At 37.4% G+C, this 19,646-nt stretch overlaps 1 protein-coding gene across 1 annotated transcript in view; it reads left to right on the forward strand.

Moving 5' to 3' along the window:
• Nucleotides 1-19,646, forward strand: part of PDZD8 (PDZ domain containing 8) — a 59,322-nt gene that overhangs the window by 33,884 nt on the left and 5,792 nt on the right. Inside the window, exon 4 of the mRNA XM_021295471.2 lies at nt 19,475-19,637. Within this exon, the coding sequence (XP_021151146.2) occupies nt 19,475-19,637 (163 nt within the window). The remainder of the gene's footprint in view (nt 1-19,474; nt 19,638-19,646) is intronic.

The following is a 19,646-nucleotide window of genomic DNA, read 5'->3' on the forward strand; positions in this document are numbered from 1 at the left end:
TCATACAAATGAAATGACTAAAAGGTCATTCCAGAGTATTAAGCTTAGATGTAACAGACTGTTCTGCAAAGGACACCTACATATCGGAAGTAATCAGTAGTGAGTCATCGATAGAAAATGGAGCATTTCCCTTAATGCAGTCGGTTAAAAGGCTGTCTCCATTAAAGTTTTGGTAAGATCATAGAACCTTTGAACTATGAATGTCTTTGCTAATATTTTAACCAAAAGTCAGTATCTTCAGATCTTTAGTGATGTCATCTGTTTCCATTTTTAGGTGCTTAGTTTGGAACAAGTATCATGCCTGCGTAGCCTTAGTTCCATTTGATGTTAATTGAAGCTATGTATTTTCCCTAGCTGATGGAAGAAAACAAAACAATAAAATCCCTTAGAAATCTGAGGCCAGATATGCAGAAAGGTTTTTTTTAATTATAAAAGCAGCCATAAAGTTTTTCGAATCTAAACAAATACATATATAAATTGCATATATATTTTTGAGTTGTACATATATATATGTAAATAAATGCACTTAATATATATTCATTTGTGTGTGTATATATATAAAATGGAAAACATCAGTTGTTCTTCTGTTAAATGGAAGTCTCATGGCTAACAAATTGACTGTGCGTTTAAAAAATGTAGATACTTATAAATACAGTAAATGTCTCCTGAGAAATTTGGCTTGGCTTATTGGAAGTTCACCAGTGTTTACAACTCCGAAGCCTCGAGAAATACAAAGATTATGTTTATCGGAGCAATTGTAGAAACCTATTTCTAGGTTCCTTGGTCGTTAAATCACACATCTTTGAGATTATAGTAAGAACAGGCTGTACAGCAGCTTCTGAACTAAAAATACAATCACTTTACATAACAAGGTGAACTACATGTGAAGTGAGCATAGGATTACAGCATTCATAACTTCATAACACAAACGTGGTCCATCTCCACAGTAATCTCTCCCCCTCTCAAACCAGTGATTTTTCTTTGGTCTCAAATCAGATGCACATTTGTAATAAGTAGAGAGGGAAACATACTTTGTGTGATTGCAGTGAACTAGTTAAGTCTGTAACAAGTAACTGGCTTAGATAAGTTGCTGTTCAGTCACAGGGTGTTTCTGTGAAGTGTGTGGTAAAAAATCTATTTGAGATCTACAGCCCGTTCTTAGAAGCGTATGAAAAACACCATGTGACAAAGGTGTTGATGGATGTTTACATACTCGTGTATACCATGCTTTTACACGTAATTTTTGGATCTGTGACCTGTGTATTGATTATCGATAAAGTTGTCCTCTATCAATATTTATATATAAAAATAAATGGAGGACAATTTGGAAAATGTATGTGCATATCACAGACTATGTTGACAGCAGGATTCTTAGGTTACCCCCGCATTAATAAGCGGTACAGCCTGGGGGCTGAGGACACGACTTCTACACTGTATGCATCGTGGAAGTTTTCCTGGGGTTTTGCTTCTGGTCTGTCCTCCCAGACCAACCATGAATCAAAGCCCGGGTCCAACTTTACCTCCTGTGGGCTGGCAGGGAGGTAGGTTGCTTGTCAATGAATTTAGATTATGCATCAAGACTGATGCAGAAGTCATTTTATGTAAAAGGCTAGAGATACAGAAGGAAAGCGTTTCACAGATCAGCATAGGAGAAAAAGCTTGGAGGGCTGTTCATATGTTAAGTAATTTGGACAGTGAAACTGTGGGCAAGACAGTATAGATTTGATATATATGACTCAGATCCCATAAGAGAGCTCAAAATGGAAAAGAAACTGTAGCAATAATGTGCAGCTGAATAAATTCTTTTATTGAGGTAACTTGATTTCTTGTGATACCTAAAACGAAGCAGCTGCCTTTGCGTCAATCGTCATTTGGTATGTCTTCAAACTGTGGCTTCACTTTGAAGGAGTGAAGTCCAGCACTGAGTATTGATGAGATGAGAATTTTGAGGATGCTGCTGAGTTTTCTTAGTGGTGCCATCCTGTTAAAGTCCAGAAAAGTGAGGGAGAGGTAGTGAGGAGGTGGTTGATGAGAAGGGTTTTGGTTTTGTTTGTTCAAGGCTGATATGGATGGGCCTGACATGCAGTTTTGACGTGAAGAAGGCTCTCCACTTAGGCAGGCTAAGGTGTTAGGAATGAAATACTGCACTCTGTGTTCCTGGGAGCTCAGGATGGCCACGGAAAGAGCCTTGTGAGTTATGCAGCTGTGTCAGTGAGCAAAAATAAGGTGCTCAGGGAAAAAAAATGGAGTTCAGTTAGCTGGAATTTCTTTGAAAGCTTCCAGTAAGGAAAGTACCTTAGGTGCTACAAAGTGTATTACTTAGCCAAACCAGATCTCTAAACCACACTTAGATATCTAATATCTGTTAATTATTAAAGGAGAAAGCAGGCACAGTAGTAACAGAGAGCAAATAATGACTATTAGGTCAGTGCAGGAGACCAGGTGTGATGATGAATAACTGCATCAATTCAGCTGCATAAACAGAGAGCAGAGGATGGATGACAAGAATAATACTGCCAGCTAAGTCATAGGGGTAGTAAGGTCATGGGAGTAGAGTAGCTGTAAATATTTGGCTAGTATGGATTCTTTAAAGAACCTGATTAATGCATGCTATCTATAGGTTATAGAACCTCCCAGGAAATCAGAAATGTGAAACAGCTGGCTTCAGCAGAAATATTGGCTCAATTTCAAGCATTTCTTTTATATATATATATATACATATATATATATATATATAAAATTCCAAATAAGATTTAAATGATATCTGGACAAGTGTTGAGGGTTTAGATTGCGGGGTGACAATAAAACCCTGGCAGATGTGTTGTTAACCTCCTCTCCCCCCCAACTTCCCTCTTTTTGCCCCTCCCTCTCCCCCCTTCCCACTCAGGAGAGGCGATTGGGAGGGAAAGAAGGACAGAGAGAAGAGAGTTGGAAAAATTAACAATGTTTTACTAATGCTACTAATAAGAATAGAGAAAATAATACAAAATATACAAAACCAATCTTGAAAGTCTCAGCAACTGCAGAGCCAGCACCCAAAGTCCTGGACTGGACTCTGCAGCCAACCGGAGCTGGATTCAGTCTCTCACTAGGCCTCAGTTCGCAGGGACGACTAGCAAGGTCCTCTCCTAATGTCGGCCATAAGCAGAAGGGAAAAAGGAAAAGGGAGACGAGATCCTCGTGATCTCCCACTTTTATATGAAGTATTCACGTGAATGGAATGTTATACACAGTTGGTCAGTTTCTTGGTCACCTGTTTCTCGTTGCCCCTCTTGCGAGATGTCCATCCATGCTTATCAATAACTTCGCATTCCATTGCTAGGTTTACCAAAACATGTGTCTGGTTCTCCAGGAAAATGCAGCTCATATGAAGCTTTAGCTGACAGGCAAAATCACTAAAAGAGAAACTTGTTTTTAACAAAACCAGGACAGCAAGATGTCAGTTTGGTTATTAGACCAGAGTCAGAGTAATGTAGAGTGGAAGGGATCTCTGGAGGTAATCTGGTCCTAACTCCAGCCAGGTCAGGACTAAGCTGTCCTAGACTGCTCAGGACCAGCCAGGCACTACCAGCTGCTTAACAAGTCTTTCGGTTCCAAGTTTTTTTCCTCACTAAATAGTACAAGACAGACTACACAATTACACGGGGAGGGAGGGCCGCAGAGCTATCTGAACTCATTTCAACTGGGTAAGTAAAAATAGTTAGTAAAAAGTGATTTAGTCTCGAGACCAGTCTAAGGCTATTTCTATAGGGATGGATTCAGATGGAGTAAAATTTCTTTGTGTTGGAGGCAGCTTTAGCCTAAAAACTGTAACAAAATTTCTTTAAGGCTATGCCTGAGCTTACAGACCTGGTAGAGAGAGAAAACAGTATAAAATGTAGTATTTTTGTATGCCTTATTAAACTTTTCCAGTCTGGCTACAACGGGTGTTTAGCCAAAGCATGAGAACATTTACAGTGGATTTGTATTCCTTTTAAACAGTATTGGAGCAAAGAATTCTTTGTTTAGACAAACTGGGGTTTTTTGGCCAGGTTTGATAGAGATTTCTATTTCCACTACAGTTGTTGAAGCTTTTGTTATTGGAAGAGAATCTGAAATAACGTGTATTCTAAAAATATGTTTCTAATAAATAGGAATGAACTGTTGGCTGCTGTTGTGAGCAAAGACATTTGGATTCTTGCCAACTGATGTGCAGAAGTGCATTAGGAACCACCGTCTTGGTTACATATGATTGAGGTGACCAAGAATTGTAATTAATTCCTGAACTTTAAAAATAGCAATGAGGAGGAAGTAATTTTGCAAAAGGTCGTTAAAGCAATATTCTCTCATATCGAATAATTGGAATGAAAGTAGACGAGATTTATCAGAAAGTAAAGAATCTGATTCTAGCTAAGATCACACAATTTACTTTCACAGAGACAAATTTCACTTCTGGGTGTGTTTTGACAGCTGAAAGAAGAAATCTATAAAGGCATTGGAAATGTGTCCTGGCCAGAATATATGCTTTCTGCATGTTCAAAAAATAACCTAGTTGAGCAAAGAGAACTTCCTTGATAGTGCCAATCCCCCAGCCCACTGTGCAACTCTTCAAATACTGAAATAAGTATTTTAAAGCTACAGTGGAAGAGAAGCGAGGAATGTTGCTGTGGCTGCAGGAGGAACAGTTTAGGGAAAGATGCTATTAATATATAGGTCTTGACTGATTGTATCCTGGGCGGTAGTAGAACAGAAGTGCAAGCATATTCCTTTCTTCTATCTATATCAAATCAGAAAAGAAATCTTTGATGTTGAAATGTGGCACTTTTTTGTATTTTTTTTTTTATTTCTAAGTATTATTGGAGAATAATTTTACCAGCTTCAGAAAGGAATTCTTCAAGCTAGATTTTTTCTTCTTCTTGCTGTGTGCTGCTTGCTGGCTGGTATCGAGCAGTCCTACAGATTACTGGGTAAGCTTTGAGCATTACGTGTTGGTAAATCCAAGGTACAGGAGTATAATTTCTTTGGTCTCTAGACTAGATAGATTGGGTTTGAGTTTTGTTGTTGTTTGTGGGGGTTTTTTTTGGGGGGGGTGTTTGGTGTTTTTTTGTTTTTTAAAGGTGGAATTTCTATTGAGGCAACAGCATAAATGCAAAATAGAGTGCTAGCCAACCATTACTTAAGACATAGAAATTTTGCAAGTAGATAATGAACTTGAAGTGTATGGTAGTCATCCCTTTATCTGTCTGTGGGTATCATGTGTTTCTACATATCATCTATTACAGAGAGAACAGCAGGTGAGAATGCTGAAGGAGCAGGCAGCTAATGACCATCAGTTGGCCAGAAACACTTGAAAGCAATGACTTGGCTAAGAGGGGGAGTGTGGCTGATATGCCAGAGTCAAATGAGTGCACTAGACGTGCAGACGTGCTTTTCTGCAGTATCTATCGCTTCATCCTTTCCCCCAACATATCCTTTACTTCCATTCTCTGAGTATTACTGCCATTTATCTTGATACTTGGTAGAATATGACTGTTTGCTGGGCTCTTATCTAGTGTAAGGATTAATTTTTAATATGTTATTGCCAGTATTGTGATTTTGTTTTTTTTTGGTATTATTTGACTATTTCAGAAAATATTTAGCCACGATGTGTCGAGGTAATGTCAACTGAGCAAGTGTTACTTAATTAAATCCAGAGACATAAGTTTGATACCCATTGCAAAGTGTCTTATTACTCATTCAAAGGGTCTCATCTTAGTATTTGTTTAAGTATGTGTCCCTTTTTGTATCCCCATGAGGATCTGTGTAGCTGCACGATACTCTTTTTGAAGAAAGTACAGTGATTTGTAAAATCTGTGGGTTTGAACTTCTGTTTAAAAAAAAAAAAAGTGAGTATTTAAGCAGGCTGAGGCTTAAACCAAGGAGGCAGTTCAGCTCTAGCCTCTCCATTAATCCTGTGTCCTCATCAGAGCTTTGCTATTTGCAGCTGTATCTTGTTGGGACAATGCAAGCCCAGGTCAGCATCTCTGGTTTTCCATAGGGGTGAATTTGCTCTGGGGCCCCACACCACAATGGGGTCGCCCACCCGGATGGGGTGACCTGGCTGCCCAGAGGGTCCTGTTGCTGTGGGACCTCCCTGTACCCCTCCGCTCCCCTTTGGGCAGGGCTGGATCTCACCACTTCTTCCCTGTGATTGTCTCTGTGAACCGCAGCACTGACAGCTGCCATGGAGAAGGACCCTTACAAAAAAAGTCTATTTTCCATGGAAGTAAACACTTTCACTCTCTATCTAATAAAGCCATAGCTCTTTTGATAGTTACAGACAGCATACTACTTTATTTCAGTATCATACATAAGTCATGATCCTTGCATGTTGTTTTTAATCTTGGCCTAACTTGCATGCAAAATAACATTTCCAGTTCAACTCAGCAGTGTGTGCTTGTATGAAAATGGGAGGAAAAAAAATCAATTATGCTTCTTCCAAAAACATCTAAATTACAGCCCATTTTTTGCTGCTGGTATGACTTAGCAATGTAGAATTAACTTGGTTTTAATTATCTTGCAGTGCTCTTCTTCAAATGGTATTAAAGTATTGAAGTCAAAGGCTATTTTTGTGAACTTTGAGAGTTCATCAAGAAGGGCAAGCTGTGCATGATGAACACACATGTTTATTCATTATGATTGTCTTCTGGCATTGCAGGCTAACAGATTCCTGAGTAAAAAAATAGAGCACCATGCTGATAGTTTTTCTCTTTTCTAGCTCCTCAAATGGTCTTTTTTGTCTCTCAAAAAAGACAATTCTTTATACTTTTCTCCAGTAGAATATATTGTAGTATGTGCATGGTGGTCAGTATCCAAATGTGACATTGTACACAAATAGGTAGTTGAAAATCTGAGTGTAAGCAATGGGTTTCTTGATAGTTGAATCAAATCAAATAAAGTTTTAATAATCAGAGATTGTGGGAATGTGAGAATTAGGAGTGTTGTGCCATGGTACTGCACCCGGGGACTTGCAGATTGCAGTTCTCGAATCCAGATCTATTTTTTTGTGCATCTCCATCCTTCCTTTCCTCCCTATTTCTACATTCACAGTGTGTTTACTGTTTTTTTCCCCCTAAACTCTGACTGAATATGTTTCAGGTCCTTTTTTCTTAGGCTTTTTAGTTTGTTGCAGAGGCTGTGAAAGCAAACATTTTTTTGAGTTAACACATCTATTGTTCTCGTGAACTGTAATGGGAGTTCAGTGACTGCATAACAAATCGGGAGCAAGTTAATGATTAAATTTCTAATTTTGTATCCTGAAGCTTTGCTGTATTTATTTTTTTTTTTACTGTAAAGTATTACATCATTTATCACATCGCACATTTGTTTTTTCTACAGAGCCGTAATCGCTTAAACATGTACATTTTCAAGTCAAATATTTAAAGTATCAATTTAAGAGAAACCTCAGACTTAAAATACTTGGTATTAAATGTGCTATTTATGAACAGTGACATTTTTGGGCCGTTCCACCAACAGCCTTACAGTGATGCTCAGGATAGTATCACAGCCTGATATCAAGTATAGAAATTATATTGCACAGATTGTTTTCATCATCTTCTTGGATGCAATTTTCAGTGTTTTTTTTATTTGCTGAAGCTCATTCAAATTATTAAGTAAACTGAATTATTTGTAGTTCAGAAATCAAATAACTAACTCATGGTTTCAGCACTGATGCAGATTCCATCCCTGTAATATGTAGAAAGGTCTTTGCCACCTTATAAATATTTACCACTTTTAACTAAACAAATAAGTTCTACTTAAGAACAGCTGCTGTTGTGCCTGTCCATTTGACAGTCTTCTCCCCCCTCCCAGTTCAGTATGATTTATTTTAAAAATATATTTATTTTGCATGCATTCTATGGTATTGACTAATTCTTTGTTGGTTTTTAAATCAAAGGAGTTGTAAATTCTTTGCTGAAGGTAATTGGTTGCGGTCTCAAGCCCCGTTTCTGGTGGCGGAGAGAAGGGGAAAGGGAAAGATGTTGCATTATGAAGTTTGCTGGCTATTTTTCTCATATATTTCACCAGCAATCAATACGATCTGTTGCTAATTTAAAAAATAATAGCACATAAACCCAGGGTATATGAAGTTATAGTGAGTGCTGAAGTAAAAGTAGTAGTTTTTAGGTTTGACATAATTTCCTGTTCATTCTTTTACTTACCTTACCACAGGGAGATGAGGGACTGGAGTACATTGCTTCCCTGAGCCAGAAGGTATTTTAAAACCACCAGCCAAAATGGATGAACTTTTACTTCCACTCTGGGTGCCTTGTTCCTCTTGCAATTATGTTTTTTCAACTCATAACAAGCTGTTTCTGGAGGGGTATTTTAGCACTTCTGAATGCTTCAGTGCTAGTGGTTTGGGGTCTAAAATTGTTTTTTGGTGTATTCTGTTACCTCCAGAAATACATGATGGGAGGTAAATCATGGGAGGGATTTCTGCCAGAAACATGGCTGAGCTTCACGGTGATGCACAATCCCAGGAGCAAATGGTTAGCGGAAATCTTTGCAGCATAGCGAAGTGGGTTTTGTTTGGTTTTATTTTAGACCATCCATTGTAATAAGCCTTTTCATATCCTAGAAATGGAGGATATGAATATCTCTAGGTAGTTACACCAGTTCTGTTTTCTTGTGACTTAGATATCCAACTATAGGGGATAGGTTGTTAGCCAGTTATATGATCACATTGATTACACGGAGAAAAAGATGCAACGCAAGGGTCCTTTCCAAACTGTTCTGTGAAAGACTGAGACCTTTGGATCTTTATGGAGCATTTATAGAAGTGAGATTGCAAAGCTTGATAGCATGTTGGTTCCAATTTACAGCTAATGTTAACTTTCTAAATAATTCTTCAGATATATTGGGAAGTGATCTTTGTGTGTTTGGGGGGTAAAAAAAACATAGAATATTCTTCAAGTGCAAAGCAAATACTGGTAGGTATTGATTTGTTTTGCAAAATGAATTGTCAGTATTTGATTTAGTTGGTGTAAAGATTTATTTATTTATTTTCAGTTTAATAGTTGTGGCAATTTTTATAAGTGATGGATGGTAACAGTATGAAAATCTGGCTTCTAGGTGTGCTGTTGTCTTGGTGCTTCTAATTAGATGTGACATGGAGCTGCTGTTTCACTGCCTGGCAGCGACTTGTGCCCTATAACCATAAACAAATTGATTTGATGTGATGTGTTCAACAAAATAACCAGAAATAGATGTATGGTCGTGGAAATCTTTACTGGTTATGTAGTTGTGTGTTTGTACTGCAATGTTTTGTCCAGAACTTTAATTGAAAACAACTCGGTGTGGTTTGGCTGCTTTGCTATGTCGAGAAAGATGATTATATACAAAACCTTGGCTGCCTTATAGCAGCTATTCAGAATAAGCTGCATATAAATCCTCATCTCTTCTGGCCTTGTTAATGTTGAATTACAGAGGAAAAGTGATCTCCTGGTTTTTACCAGGGAAAGGGTGGGGTTTGGAGGTTGTATGTGACAGGAGCTTCGTTTTGGTACAGACGGACCTTCTGTTTAATCTCTGTGGAGCTGTTATGATGATGAATCTTTTGACTGCATCTGCTTTAGTTCGTATAGGTTTAGCTAGTTCCGTGGCAACACAGGAGCCTGAAAAGTGATCGGTTCGTGACAGATATTATTTGTGCCTGTGCTTTTCTTTAATAGCCATCTAGCTGTTAATATTGGTGAGAAATGTTAACAGTTGTCAAGAAGATGGTATGTTTATGCAGTGCAGAAATAACTGTGTCTATTTCGGTCCTCTGATATTTCAAACTGTTGGTTCTAGGTACATTTGAGGTCCCTGTTGCTTTGACTACATTATTACGAAGGGTGTCATTTGTGTTACCTGAAATAATAATGTTTTGTTTGTAAGAGTATGCTTTTCTAACATATTTTTGCACACTGTTTTGTAAGTAATCGTTTAGCTACATCACGTCTTTAATAAGAAGCGATACCACTTGTTTTTCTCAGCTCTGGTAGAAAGGTGAATGTGATCATGCTGTTTGGGTGGGGGTGGTGGAAGGGTGAGAGCTGGGGATGAGCTGGGACCCCCCAGCCCTGCCCCAACCTGGGCAGCACCGGGCTCCTCCTCAGAGCACTTCCAGCCGTGATTCTGCTCCCCTCTCAAATCCCAAGGTTTTGCTGAAGATTTCCAGGCAAGGAGTATTTGTGCAGCTCCGGCACATTTCAGAAGATGTGCTGTGCTCCAGATGGAACTGTCTGCAATTGGCATCGCTGTTGCTCTACAGAAAACATTTCTGCTTTAGAATAAAATCAGCCTATAAATAATTCACTTTTTCTTTCCAGCAACATTTTTCCTTCAAAACTGTAAGCCTTTTAAAATGTGACTTTTAAGCCCATTAGTAAGATCTAAGAGTTATGATTGGTATGCATTAGAAAGCAGTATTGTGTATTTTACTTCCATGGAAACTGGCATTTGTGATGCATATTACTGTAGCTACAGTGGATAATAACTTTCCATATTTTTAGTTTTGATGGCAATATCCGTGTCAGTAATCAGGTGGTTAATGCTGCTGGGTATGACAGTCAGAATTGTAAAGCACTTTTTCTGCGTGGAAAACAAAGTTTTTCACCATGAATATTATCTCCATTACCAAGAACTTTTATCCAATAGTCTAACTTTTTGAATTTATTACACGAAGATTAATAGTACCTGTTTTATAGATATTAATTGGATACTTCAATGCAAATATAAGTCATTACTAGCTGGTTTAGAGGCTTTACTCTTAACATATACGCTTGAATATGTTTTTCATTTTCTTCCTTCCCCCTCAGAAGAGCCGAATGAAACCCTGGGCTGACTGACCTCACGGGCACACGCTCACAATGCACAAACTCTTACGCTCTCATTAATCTCCTATATCTGCAATTTGCATTGCAGCAATTCATAAAACCTTATGCAAAGAAAATCATTAACTACATAAACTTTTTATTGGTTCAGTGTCACACACTGTATTATTAATGAACTTTGTTTTTTCTTTTAATATCCAGTTTCATTAACCATATTTCAGTATTTGCTATTAGACTACCTGAGTTTTTTAAGAACTATTTATGTGATGACTGAGTCATGCTTAAGCAATATTGGAGGAAGCCTTTGTTCTATCAAAGACATAAATGGTGATATAAGATTTAAGGAAAAAAAAAATCAATCTTTTCAATTTTTTTCAGGGCCAAAGGAAATCATCACAGTTGGGTTTAATAAAGACTAAAAGGATGTCAGTGAATAAGAGCACTTAAAGAGCAGCTACATTGGTGTTTGTACTAAATTGCTCTCCAAAGAAGAGCTCCACATAAAACCAAAGGTCTGCGGTTTACCTGCTTCTGACACTTTGAAGTTAAATGCAGGTTTTCTGCTGCCTTGTTTGTCTTTAACTCCTCCATTCAGCTCATGTAATTGCTGTTCAGCAAGAATGCCTCAGCAATTCGTGATAATTGCTGAACAGCCGACTTTCTGCATGTCACACAACCTGTTTCCCTGTACAACTGGAAAGTACAGTTTTCAGTCATAGCTTAGTAAAATAGTACGTGCAATGTGTCAGAAGTACTGCTGAAAATAAGATGTAGCTCCTATTTTGTTGTCTAACTAGCCTGTTCTGGATTTTACTGGTGTCAAGTGTTTTTAGTGCTCATTGGGGGGACATGCAGATGTTTAACTATCACAAATTGTCACAAATACTTCAGATAAAGTTAAACATGTGCGTAACATTTGTGGTATTGTGGCCTTAATGAATGATTATTTTAAATACACTCTTCCTCCAATATGTAACTCACTTCAGAATGAAATTACCGTCATATTTTGTAACTTATATTTTTTGGTTTTTACAAGATGTCATGTAGAACAGAAAATGAGGCCCACTAGCTTACTATATGGGATGACTAGTAAAGAGTATCTTGATAAATTTATCCATAACTAAGTTTATTTTTAAAAAGAATAAAATCATGAAGACTACATCCTTTGTCTGAGATAGTTGTCTCCCCAGACCACAATTTACACAGCTGGAAAATCTAACAGCAAAAGGTCTAACATCCAAGTTCCATTTTTTCACTGTTTTATTGTTATTAAAAATCTCTTCTGTTCCCAATATTCCACAAAAAGCAAAGCTGGTGACTATTCCAGACCTTGCTGGGAAAGCAGAGGCACCGAGTCCATTCCTTATGAGTCTCGTTTCTCTGTGACACATTTTCTGTACAGACTTTTTCATTAACGATGCCATTTGATTAAACAAAGTGTGCGCCACGTTAAAAACCAACCAATATTTGTTTAGTTGGTGTGGCTAAAATGTGACATACTCATTCGTGGGAAATCCTGTCCCTTAAAAACTCCTTCAAGCATCGCTTGCAGAAAATTCTGTCGTGTGCAAAGATATTTGATATGGACAGGAAGAGATTAATAACAGTGGAAAATGGTGAAAATCAGAGATGTACTCTCTTAAAGCAGCAGAAAATATGCACCTGACACGATCAGCAGTACTAACTTACCTGTGCTAAGATTTAGTGCTACCTCAATATCCAAGTGGGATAATTCATCTTGGGCCGACTCGTTGGGCATCCGATATGGACTAACAGGTTTGAAGTCAGCATATACTTTTCTATATTTTGATGACAGGAGATTGTAAGAACTGATTGCTCACTGGCCATTTCCAGATGCCAGTAAATGTACCGGGTCTTTTGAAGGGAAAGGTGTTTCATGTGTTGTGTGCTTGTGGGGGTTTGGGTTGGTTGGTTTTATTGCTCTTAGCAAAGGGCAGCAGGAATGGGAAGGTGTGTGGGTCTGAGCATCAGCTGCTGATGCCTTCTGCTATGGCTATGGGGTTCCTCTGTCAAAGCTGTATGGTTCTTTGGTATGGAGGGAGCATCGCATAGCAAGAAAAAGTGTGGTAATTATTGTCATGGAAGTCTTGATACAGGTTTTGGAGCAGTAACAACTTTACATCTAAAGATTTAGGTTCAATTCTGGAAAGAAAAATCAGATTTTTAATCAAGCAGTTTTAGGAAACACAATCTATGAACAAAATAATCCGCAAAACAGAAAACTAATTTCCAAGTGTGTATATGTGTTTCCTAATATATGTTTGTTTCTTAGAACACAGTACGGCTTCTAGGTATGAAATATACTGATGTTTTAAGTAGCTAGTATGTAGTCTTTTGCATTAGGCTTTTTAATAGTGGTTTGTAATTAATATCTGTTTCTAGTAGAAAAGAAAATAACTGTTAAAAAGAGTCAATTTTCTGTGTAGAACGAAGTCTTACAGAGAAAAGTTTCTTCTCATTGTTTGTTTTCACTGCTGAAGGAAACAAAAAGATGGAGGAGTGGGAGGCACATGAGAATTTTGGTAGCCAGTTCCTGGGTTTCTTCTTTCTGGGTTTGTATCTGGTTTTGCAGTATATTTGAATGCACACAACACACAGAGTTTATGAACCAATTTTGTTTTTTTTAAATTATTATTAACCGATTTTTGTGCAACCATGTGTATGTATCTAATACACCTACATATGTGTATGGCATAAGAGAGAACACAGTTTACAACTAATAATCAATACATATCTTATTGACTGCTGAGCATCTAAGCATCCCAAGAACACGACAAGCTCTCGGATGCTCAGAAAACTTTCTCCTCTCTCTGTTGGGAGTTTTCTTTGTGCCTGGGAAATTAAAGGGTTTCTGTCATCAAGACTATTTCTGTGAAAGTTTTTCTTGATTATTTCCCCAGAACATTTCAGGGGTTGTTCTGCTGTGGGGAGGGGAGGAATGGAGAAGAAATTGGAGAAGGCTTGTGGTGCTCTGGCCCCGTAGTTTTGGGCTTCAGGGCTGTGTCACTGAGAGAAGGGAAACATCAACTTCTCTAAAGCATAGATGGAAATCCTCGGAATGTTCAGAACAGTTGCCTTTCTTTATTTTTCCCCTTTTTGAGTCATGTTACTAAGGAGCGTACCGTGAGATTGGTGATACCTGTTTCCTCTCACTGACTCCTCTCTGTATAAGTAATCGAGCAGTCGCTTTGCTGTGCAGGTCATATTACTGCATTCAATAATAGGGCTGAAAAAAGCAATAATGTTAAAATCCATATTTTAAAGATATACGCCCAAACCTTTTTTTTAATAATACATATATCCGAGCCTTCAGAATAGAAGCATTATCTTCCTAGTTTTATACTTCAATGTTTTGGGGTTTTTTTGGCGTGAAATATTCCTTCCTTTCCTCTCAGCATGCAGGGTTGTCTGGAAGAAAGTGATACTTTACAGGCGTATTCACAGACATTGTCTCTTCTTTTTTCCCCAAAACACAGCAGACCATACCTTCCAAGAATACATGGGAACCACTGTAGTAATTCTAATGAGCTGGAAAAAATTAAGGGTTTTTTGTCTATAGTACAACACTGTCATGGTGTCAATCTGTGATATATACAGTATGTTAAATATCATTGATAGGGAATAAGAAATAGGTGGAGAAATATTGTTCTGTAGTTGATGTAAAGTCAATGAAGTGACATTTATGTGTTTGAGTGATCAACCTTTTCTTAGTGTTTATTCAAAAGAATGTAAAATACTTACTACTTGTTTTTAACAAAGCTTTATTATGTTAATGTTAATAAACAGTTACACAAATATGAAATGCTAGTTAGAGAATAAAAGAAAGCTTTCAAACAACAATTTCTGTTTTATTTCGTGAAAATAAGTCATTTGGCTTAAAAGCAAAAGCCTTATGCTCTAATTATCATGCTGTGGCTTAATTTTGTTACTTTTTATTTTTGTATGCATCTAATAGTTTCTAAAGTTTAGCTAAATTATGTTACACAACTAGTAAGAGATTATCATATATACTTTTCCAGATGTTGTGATTTTCATATTTATAGATGAATCTTATTTATTATGTGTTGTCTTTAAAATTCTGAATGGAAGTGCCTGTGTATTCAAAAATAACTTTGTAGGTACGGTTTTGGAAGCACATAGTAAATGAGATGGCATCATAGTTGTCTGTTGCCTATGAGGGATGTTTATTTATCATCCCTTTGTATTTGCAGATTGTTTCAGAGCGATAATTTAATGAAGTATTTGAAGATTAAAACTGCATCCTGTATTGACACTAGTCTAAATATTCATCCATTTAAATGGTATTAGCACGCTATAAACTTCAGAATTATCACTTTGCTGTGTTATTCAGTATCAGTATGTTAAAAAAGGTTGAAGAAATCGATTTTTCACTGACATCCAACATCTGCTAGGCTTTCAAAATGACAAGGCTGAGGTAAGGAAAGGCTATGAGGCATAATTTTCTGCTTCATTGTATTTCCAGAGCGTAATTCCAATACTGAGCGGAAGGTATCGGTGGGTTCTGTTCCACAGCTCACACACTGCATATAAATGAACTACAGCCTGTATTGTGAAATCAATGCTTATAGACTTTGTTCTGTAAAAGTCAGGCATTCACAGCCTCACATCAAAATAATATATTAATTTTAATGTAAAAGGACATCTTGTGTCCTCTTCTTTGTTGTTGCTGTTTTCCTGAATAATAAAATATGAAGGAAATTACTTTTTTTTTTTTCCCCTAAGGCAGTAATTGCTGTTCTGCTGCATCTTAGTCTCAACAAGTATTTCATAAATAGTCTGGGAATTGCTCACCTTTTCATGAAAAGGTATATTTTCTGAGTTCTATGACACGGTTCAGTATAAGTTACTCTGAATTTATGCCTTTCACTGACAAGCATATGGTATTATTTGCTTTGTCTTTCTCCTTAAAGTAACTACGAAGGTTTGCAAGAACTAGTAAAACAGACCTATTAATTAGATCAAATTAAAATAAACTTGCTCTAAGAAGGTATAGGTAGCTGGTTACAATTCCCCTTTCTCCTAGGCATAGCTGTTAATTTTTCTCCCTTATAGCAAACAATGTCTGTTCATTATCAGCAATTTTCTTCTAACATCTATGTCATTTAGCTTATATATATTTATATATATTTATATATATTTATATATATTTATATATATTTATATATATTTATATATATTTATATATATTTATAGATTTATATATAGATATATTTTTTTGTCCTTATGATGTTTCATGTTCCAGTAGATATTTGGCTCTTCACATTTACTATCAAGATTTAATTTGAGGGAGAGGCAGAAAGGCATAAAGTAGCTGTGCTGGGTGTATGAAGATGCTTGGGTTTGTGAGTGAACTTGTTGGGCTGGGGGGGTGTTTGAGAGCTTGAAATAGTATTTACCTGCACTGCAGCCTGAGATATTGTGGTGTTACTTGGTGAAACCTGGAGTTGCCAGAAAGAAAAATCAAGGGAACTATTCATCTGGTTTGGGTTGATAAATAAAATGAATTTACTTTGTGAGGGAGCTTGCGACTGCAGCCAAAGTTAATAAAAATCTGAGATGAGCTTTGCTTGTTATGTTCAAAGGCGTTTTCCTTCCAAAAAAAATGCTTTCCGTCAGATCCTGACGGAATATCAGGAGTCTTCTTGCATACAGGTCGTACGGGCTGCGATCCGTGGTCGGTGTCCCTGCATGGGAGCCAAATGTGCAGAGATACCGACGTGTCCTTGGTCCCAGCCGTCCATCGGTTCTTTTCTGTGGTCTCGCCCTGAGGAGGAGGGAAAGGTGAAATGCTGGGGGTCACCTCGGAGGCTTCCAGGGTGTTTTACAGTAGAGAAATATTTTCACTGTGAAGTCACCCACTGCCGAGCTCTGCGCAAAGTTGTCTTTGGAGTCAAAGGAAGCTGCCGAGGACGAGGGTCTGTACTGACAAACTGTAAGAAAGCTTTTGGTAACCTTTTTTTTTTTTTTTCCCCCCTTCTTAATTATGCCTTTTTCCCATATTTTGCTCATTGTGCAGTTTGCTGTGGTCAGAGCTCACTGCTGCCTTTCTTCAAACTACTAGATGCTGCCGTACCAGCTCCTATTTTCCTTCCGACATTCTCTTTTTCAAACAGGACTCGCTGCTTTCTGAGGAACGGATCTTTAGAAACATTAGTGCTTCTGTGTGCCGCTCTTTGACTGGATGAGAAAATCCAGCTGTAAAGGAAAGTAGGTTTGCATGAGGTGGCTCCTATACAAGTGTTATGGTGGCCAGTGGCCTTCAGCACTTGGTTATTTTTCTGGTCTGCTCAAGAGTTGCACAAGAGTTGCCTCATGTTGCAAAAATACTTACAGCAATGATGCAAAACTAAGACTGTCCATCTTGTGTGAGCCATGCCTGTAAAATGTCTAATTAATTAACGCCAGTTCTGGGCATTAAGATCCAGAATTTATACAGGATTTTGGAAGAAACTCTATATTGTCAAAATAGATGTATCACTAAAGGAGTGTAATTAAATGACCAGAATAGCTTGGTGTTAAGAAAAAAATAATTGTGTTTGAGGTGTGTGTGTTTGTTTCTCCTGCTTAATGATCCATTTCTTTCCTGAAATTCTCTCCCATAAGGGCTTTATAATTCAGTGGACTAATGAAAGGCAGGATAAAAAATGCTGATAGTTTCCCTTTCAGTCTCTGTAATATGAATGTTTGTCAGCATTCCTTAACTGGGAGTTTACTTTCTGATCATCATTACGATAGTTTCATTATCTATTCAAACAGAAGGATTTGGAAGTCTCTTTCCAACCTGAATCATTTAGAGCAAGACTTTTAAGGAAAAAAATCGTAAGAAATTGAGATTTGAGTGCTTAGACTCTGGCAAATCCCAGGAATAATGACCTCTTTGTTTGATAATAATATGCAGAACTACATAGGGGAGTGATTTTGGAAGGAATTTTTGTTGCAGGTTCGTATTCTGCCACAGCAAATTCACATCATTTGTGTTCCTGACAGTTAAAATATTAGTGTTTTAAATTGTAATAATTGTTCATGGTGTTTCCATACAGCATGTCCAACATTCGTGGACTAACTTAAAGCCATATTATCTATAAATAAGCGACTAAAGCAGGGTGATAATTCTTTTCCTTAAAATAAATCTCTTTCCTTCCACAGGTATTTCTATTTTTTTTCTTTGTTTTTTAACACAGTTTTGGAGCGGTGAACTGTTTAATTATGCATCAGAGGTTTTTGGTGTAAATGGGAATAACCTTAATTTTAATCAAAAAAAACCAAACAAACCTACCACAATTGTTTCTGTAGGCAGTTATTTATTTGTTTGCATTAGAGAGGAACCTTTAATCTTGGTATTACAGCTGAGCTTATATGTGATTGTCTTACTCTTGCCTACATTACTGGGCATTTATAATAGACATGCTAACAAAGCTTGAGAGAAAATATTCTCTTTAAGTGATAATGGGAAATGCAGGAGGTTAGTGGCAAAGCTTAGAAAGTTAATACAAGTTTGCTTCTTCAAACTCAATGCTGTTCTGAAGCAAATTGATAATTAGTATAGCATTTTTATTTCTTCTCCGAGCTGAAACAGACCGAGTTCCCCTTTCAAACAGACTTTGGAGTAACAATACGGTGTCATGTGAAACAGTCCAGAAGGAATGTCCTTTAGTAAAGTTGTGCGGTGTGTTTCGGTGTTTTGACGTTTTGGCTTTGGTGTTGGTTTGTTTGCTTTTCATTAATTAAGGACAGTCTTTTTTTTAAGAAAAAAGTTGTCAAAGATCTCAGACACTGACATGTGTAAGCAATGGGTCACTAGGTAGATTTATTCTTCAATAATAGATCCCTGCATGAGTGTGGGGTGAAACTCTACTGCAGAGATTGTATCTCAGTTATTTCTTTAAGAAGATGATATTTGAGGTTTTTGAGTTAAATTTTATCTTGCAATATAAGTATGAAGAAAGGGTTCTGAGCCTTTGAAGGAAAGTCTTAGGCTGTTGTTAATTTAGGTTTGTTCTAAACAATACTTTAGCAATGTGTAAGCACATAATAGCTTTTTAACTCCAAACACCTTTTGCATAGACTACTGAAGAGCTCCTTGTAGGAACAGGTTTTTATAACATAAATGTGGTATATTCAAAGTGAGACCTAGGTTAATGGTATAGTGCTCCTTTTAATAGAACTTTCTGATAAAATGGGAGATGAGGTTGTGTTTGTAGCTTTGTTAGGACTGGGGCTTTTGGTGAAAATGAGCCACGTATTGCTATTCCTGCTGAGCTGTATTTGCACAGGCTAGCTCAGTATTGTTAGTATATATACTATTGAACAGGTGTACAAATATATAAATATACATGTATATATATTTATTTTGCTGACAATTCCTTGCACTGCTTTATAGTTTTGGCATATTTGGTTCTTCAGAACTGGTGACATTTAGTTCTGTCTTTCTCCCAAGGTGTAGACTAATAGTGAATCCGTTCTGTGATGATCTGCTCCCTGAAGGCAATGGATGTCCTAATGTAATTTTATTCTAAACAAGACCATTAGTAACCATGAATTCCTGCAACGAGCCTAATCAACATACTCTTAACTCCTAATTTCTTTCATTCTAGGCAGAGCTAGTGAAAGGGAACCTGCAAAGCGTTGGGCTCACGCTCCGCCTCGTGCAGTCCAAGGAAGACGATGCAGGACACGTTGTCATCGAAACCGTGACTCCGAACTCACCCGCTGCAGCTGCTGATCTACAGAGGGGAGACAGACTGCTGGCAATTGGCAGTGAGTAAT

Source organism: Columba livia, chromosome 6 (assembly GCF_036013475.1).
Source record: "Columba livia isolate bColLiv1 breed racing homer chromosome 6, bColLiv1.pat.W.v2, whole genome shotgun sequence".
NCBI lineage: Eukaryota > Metazoa > Chordata > Aves > Columbiformes > Columbidae > Columba > Columba livia.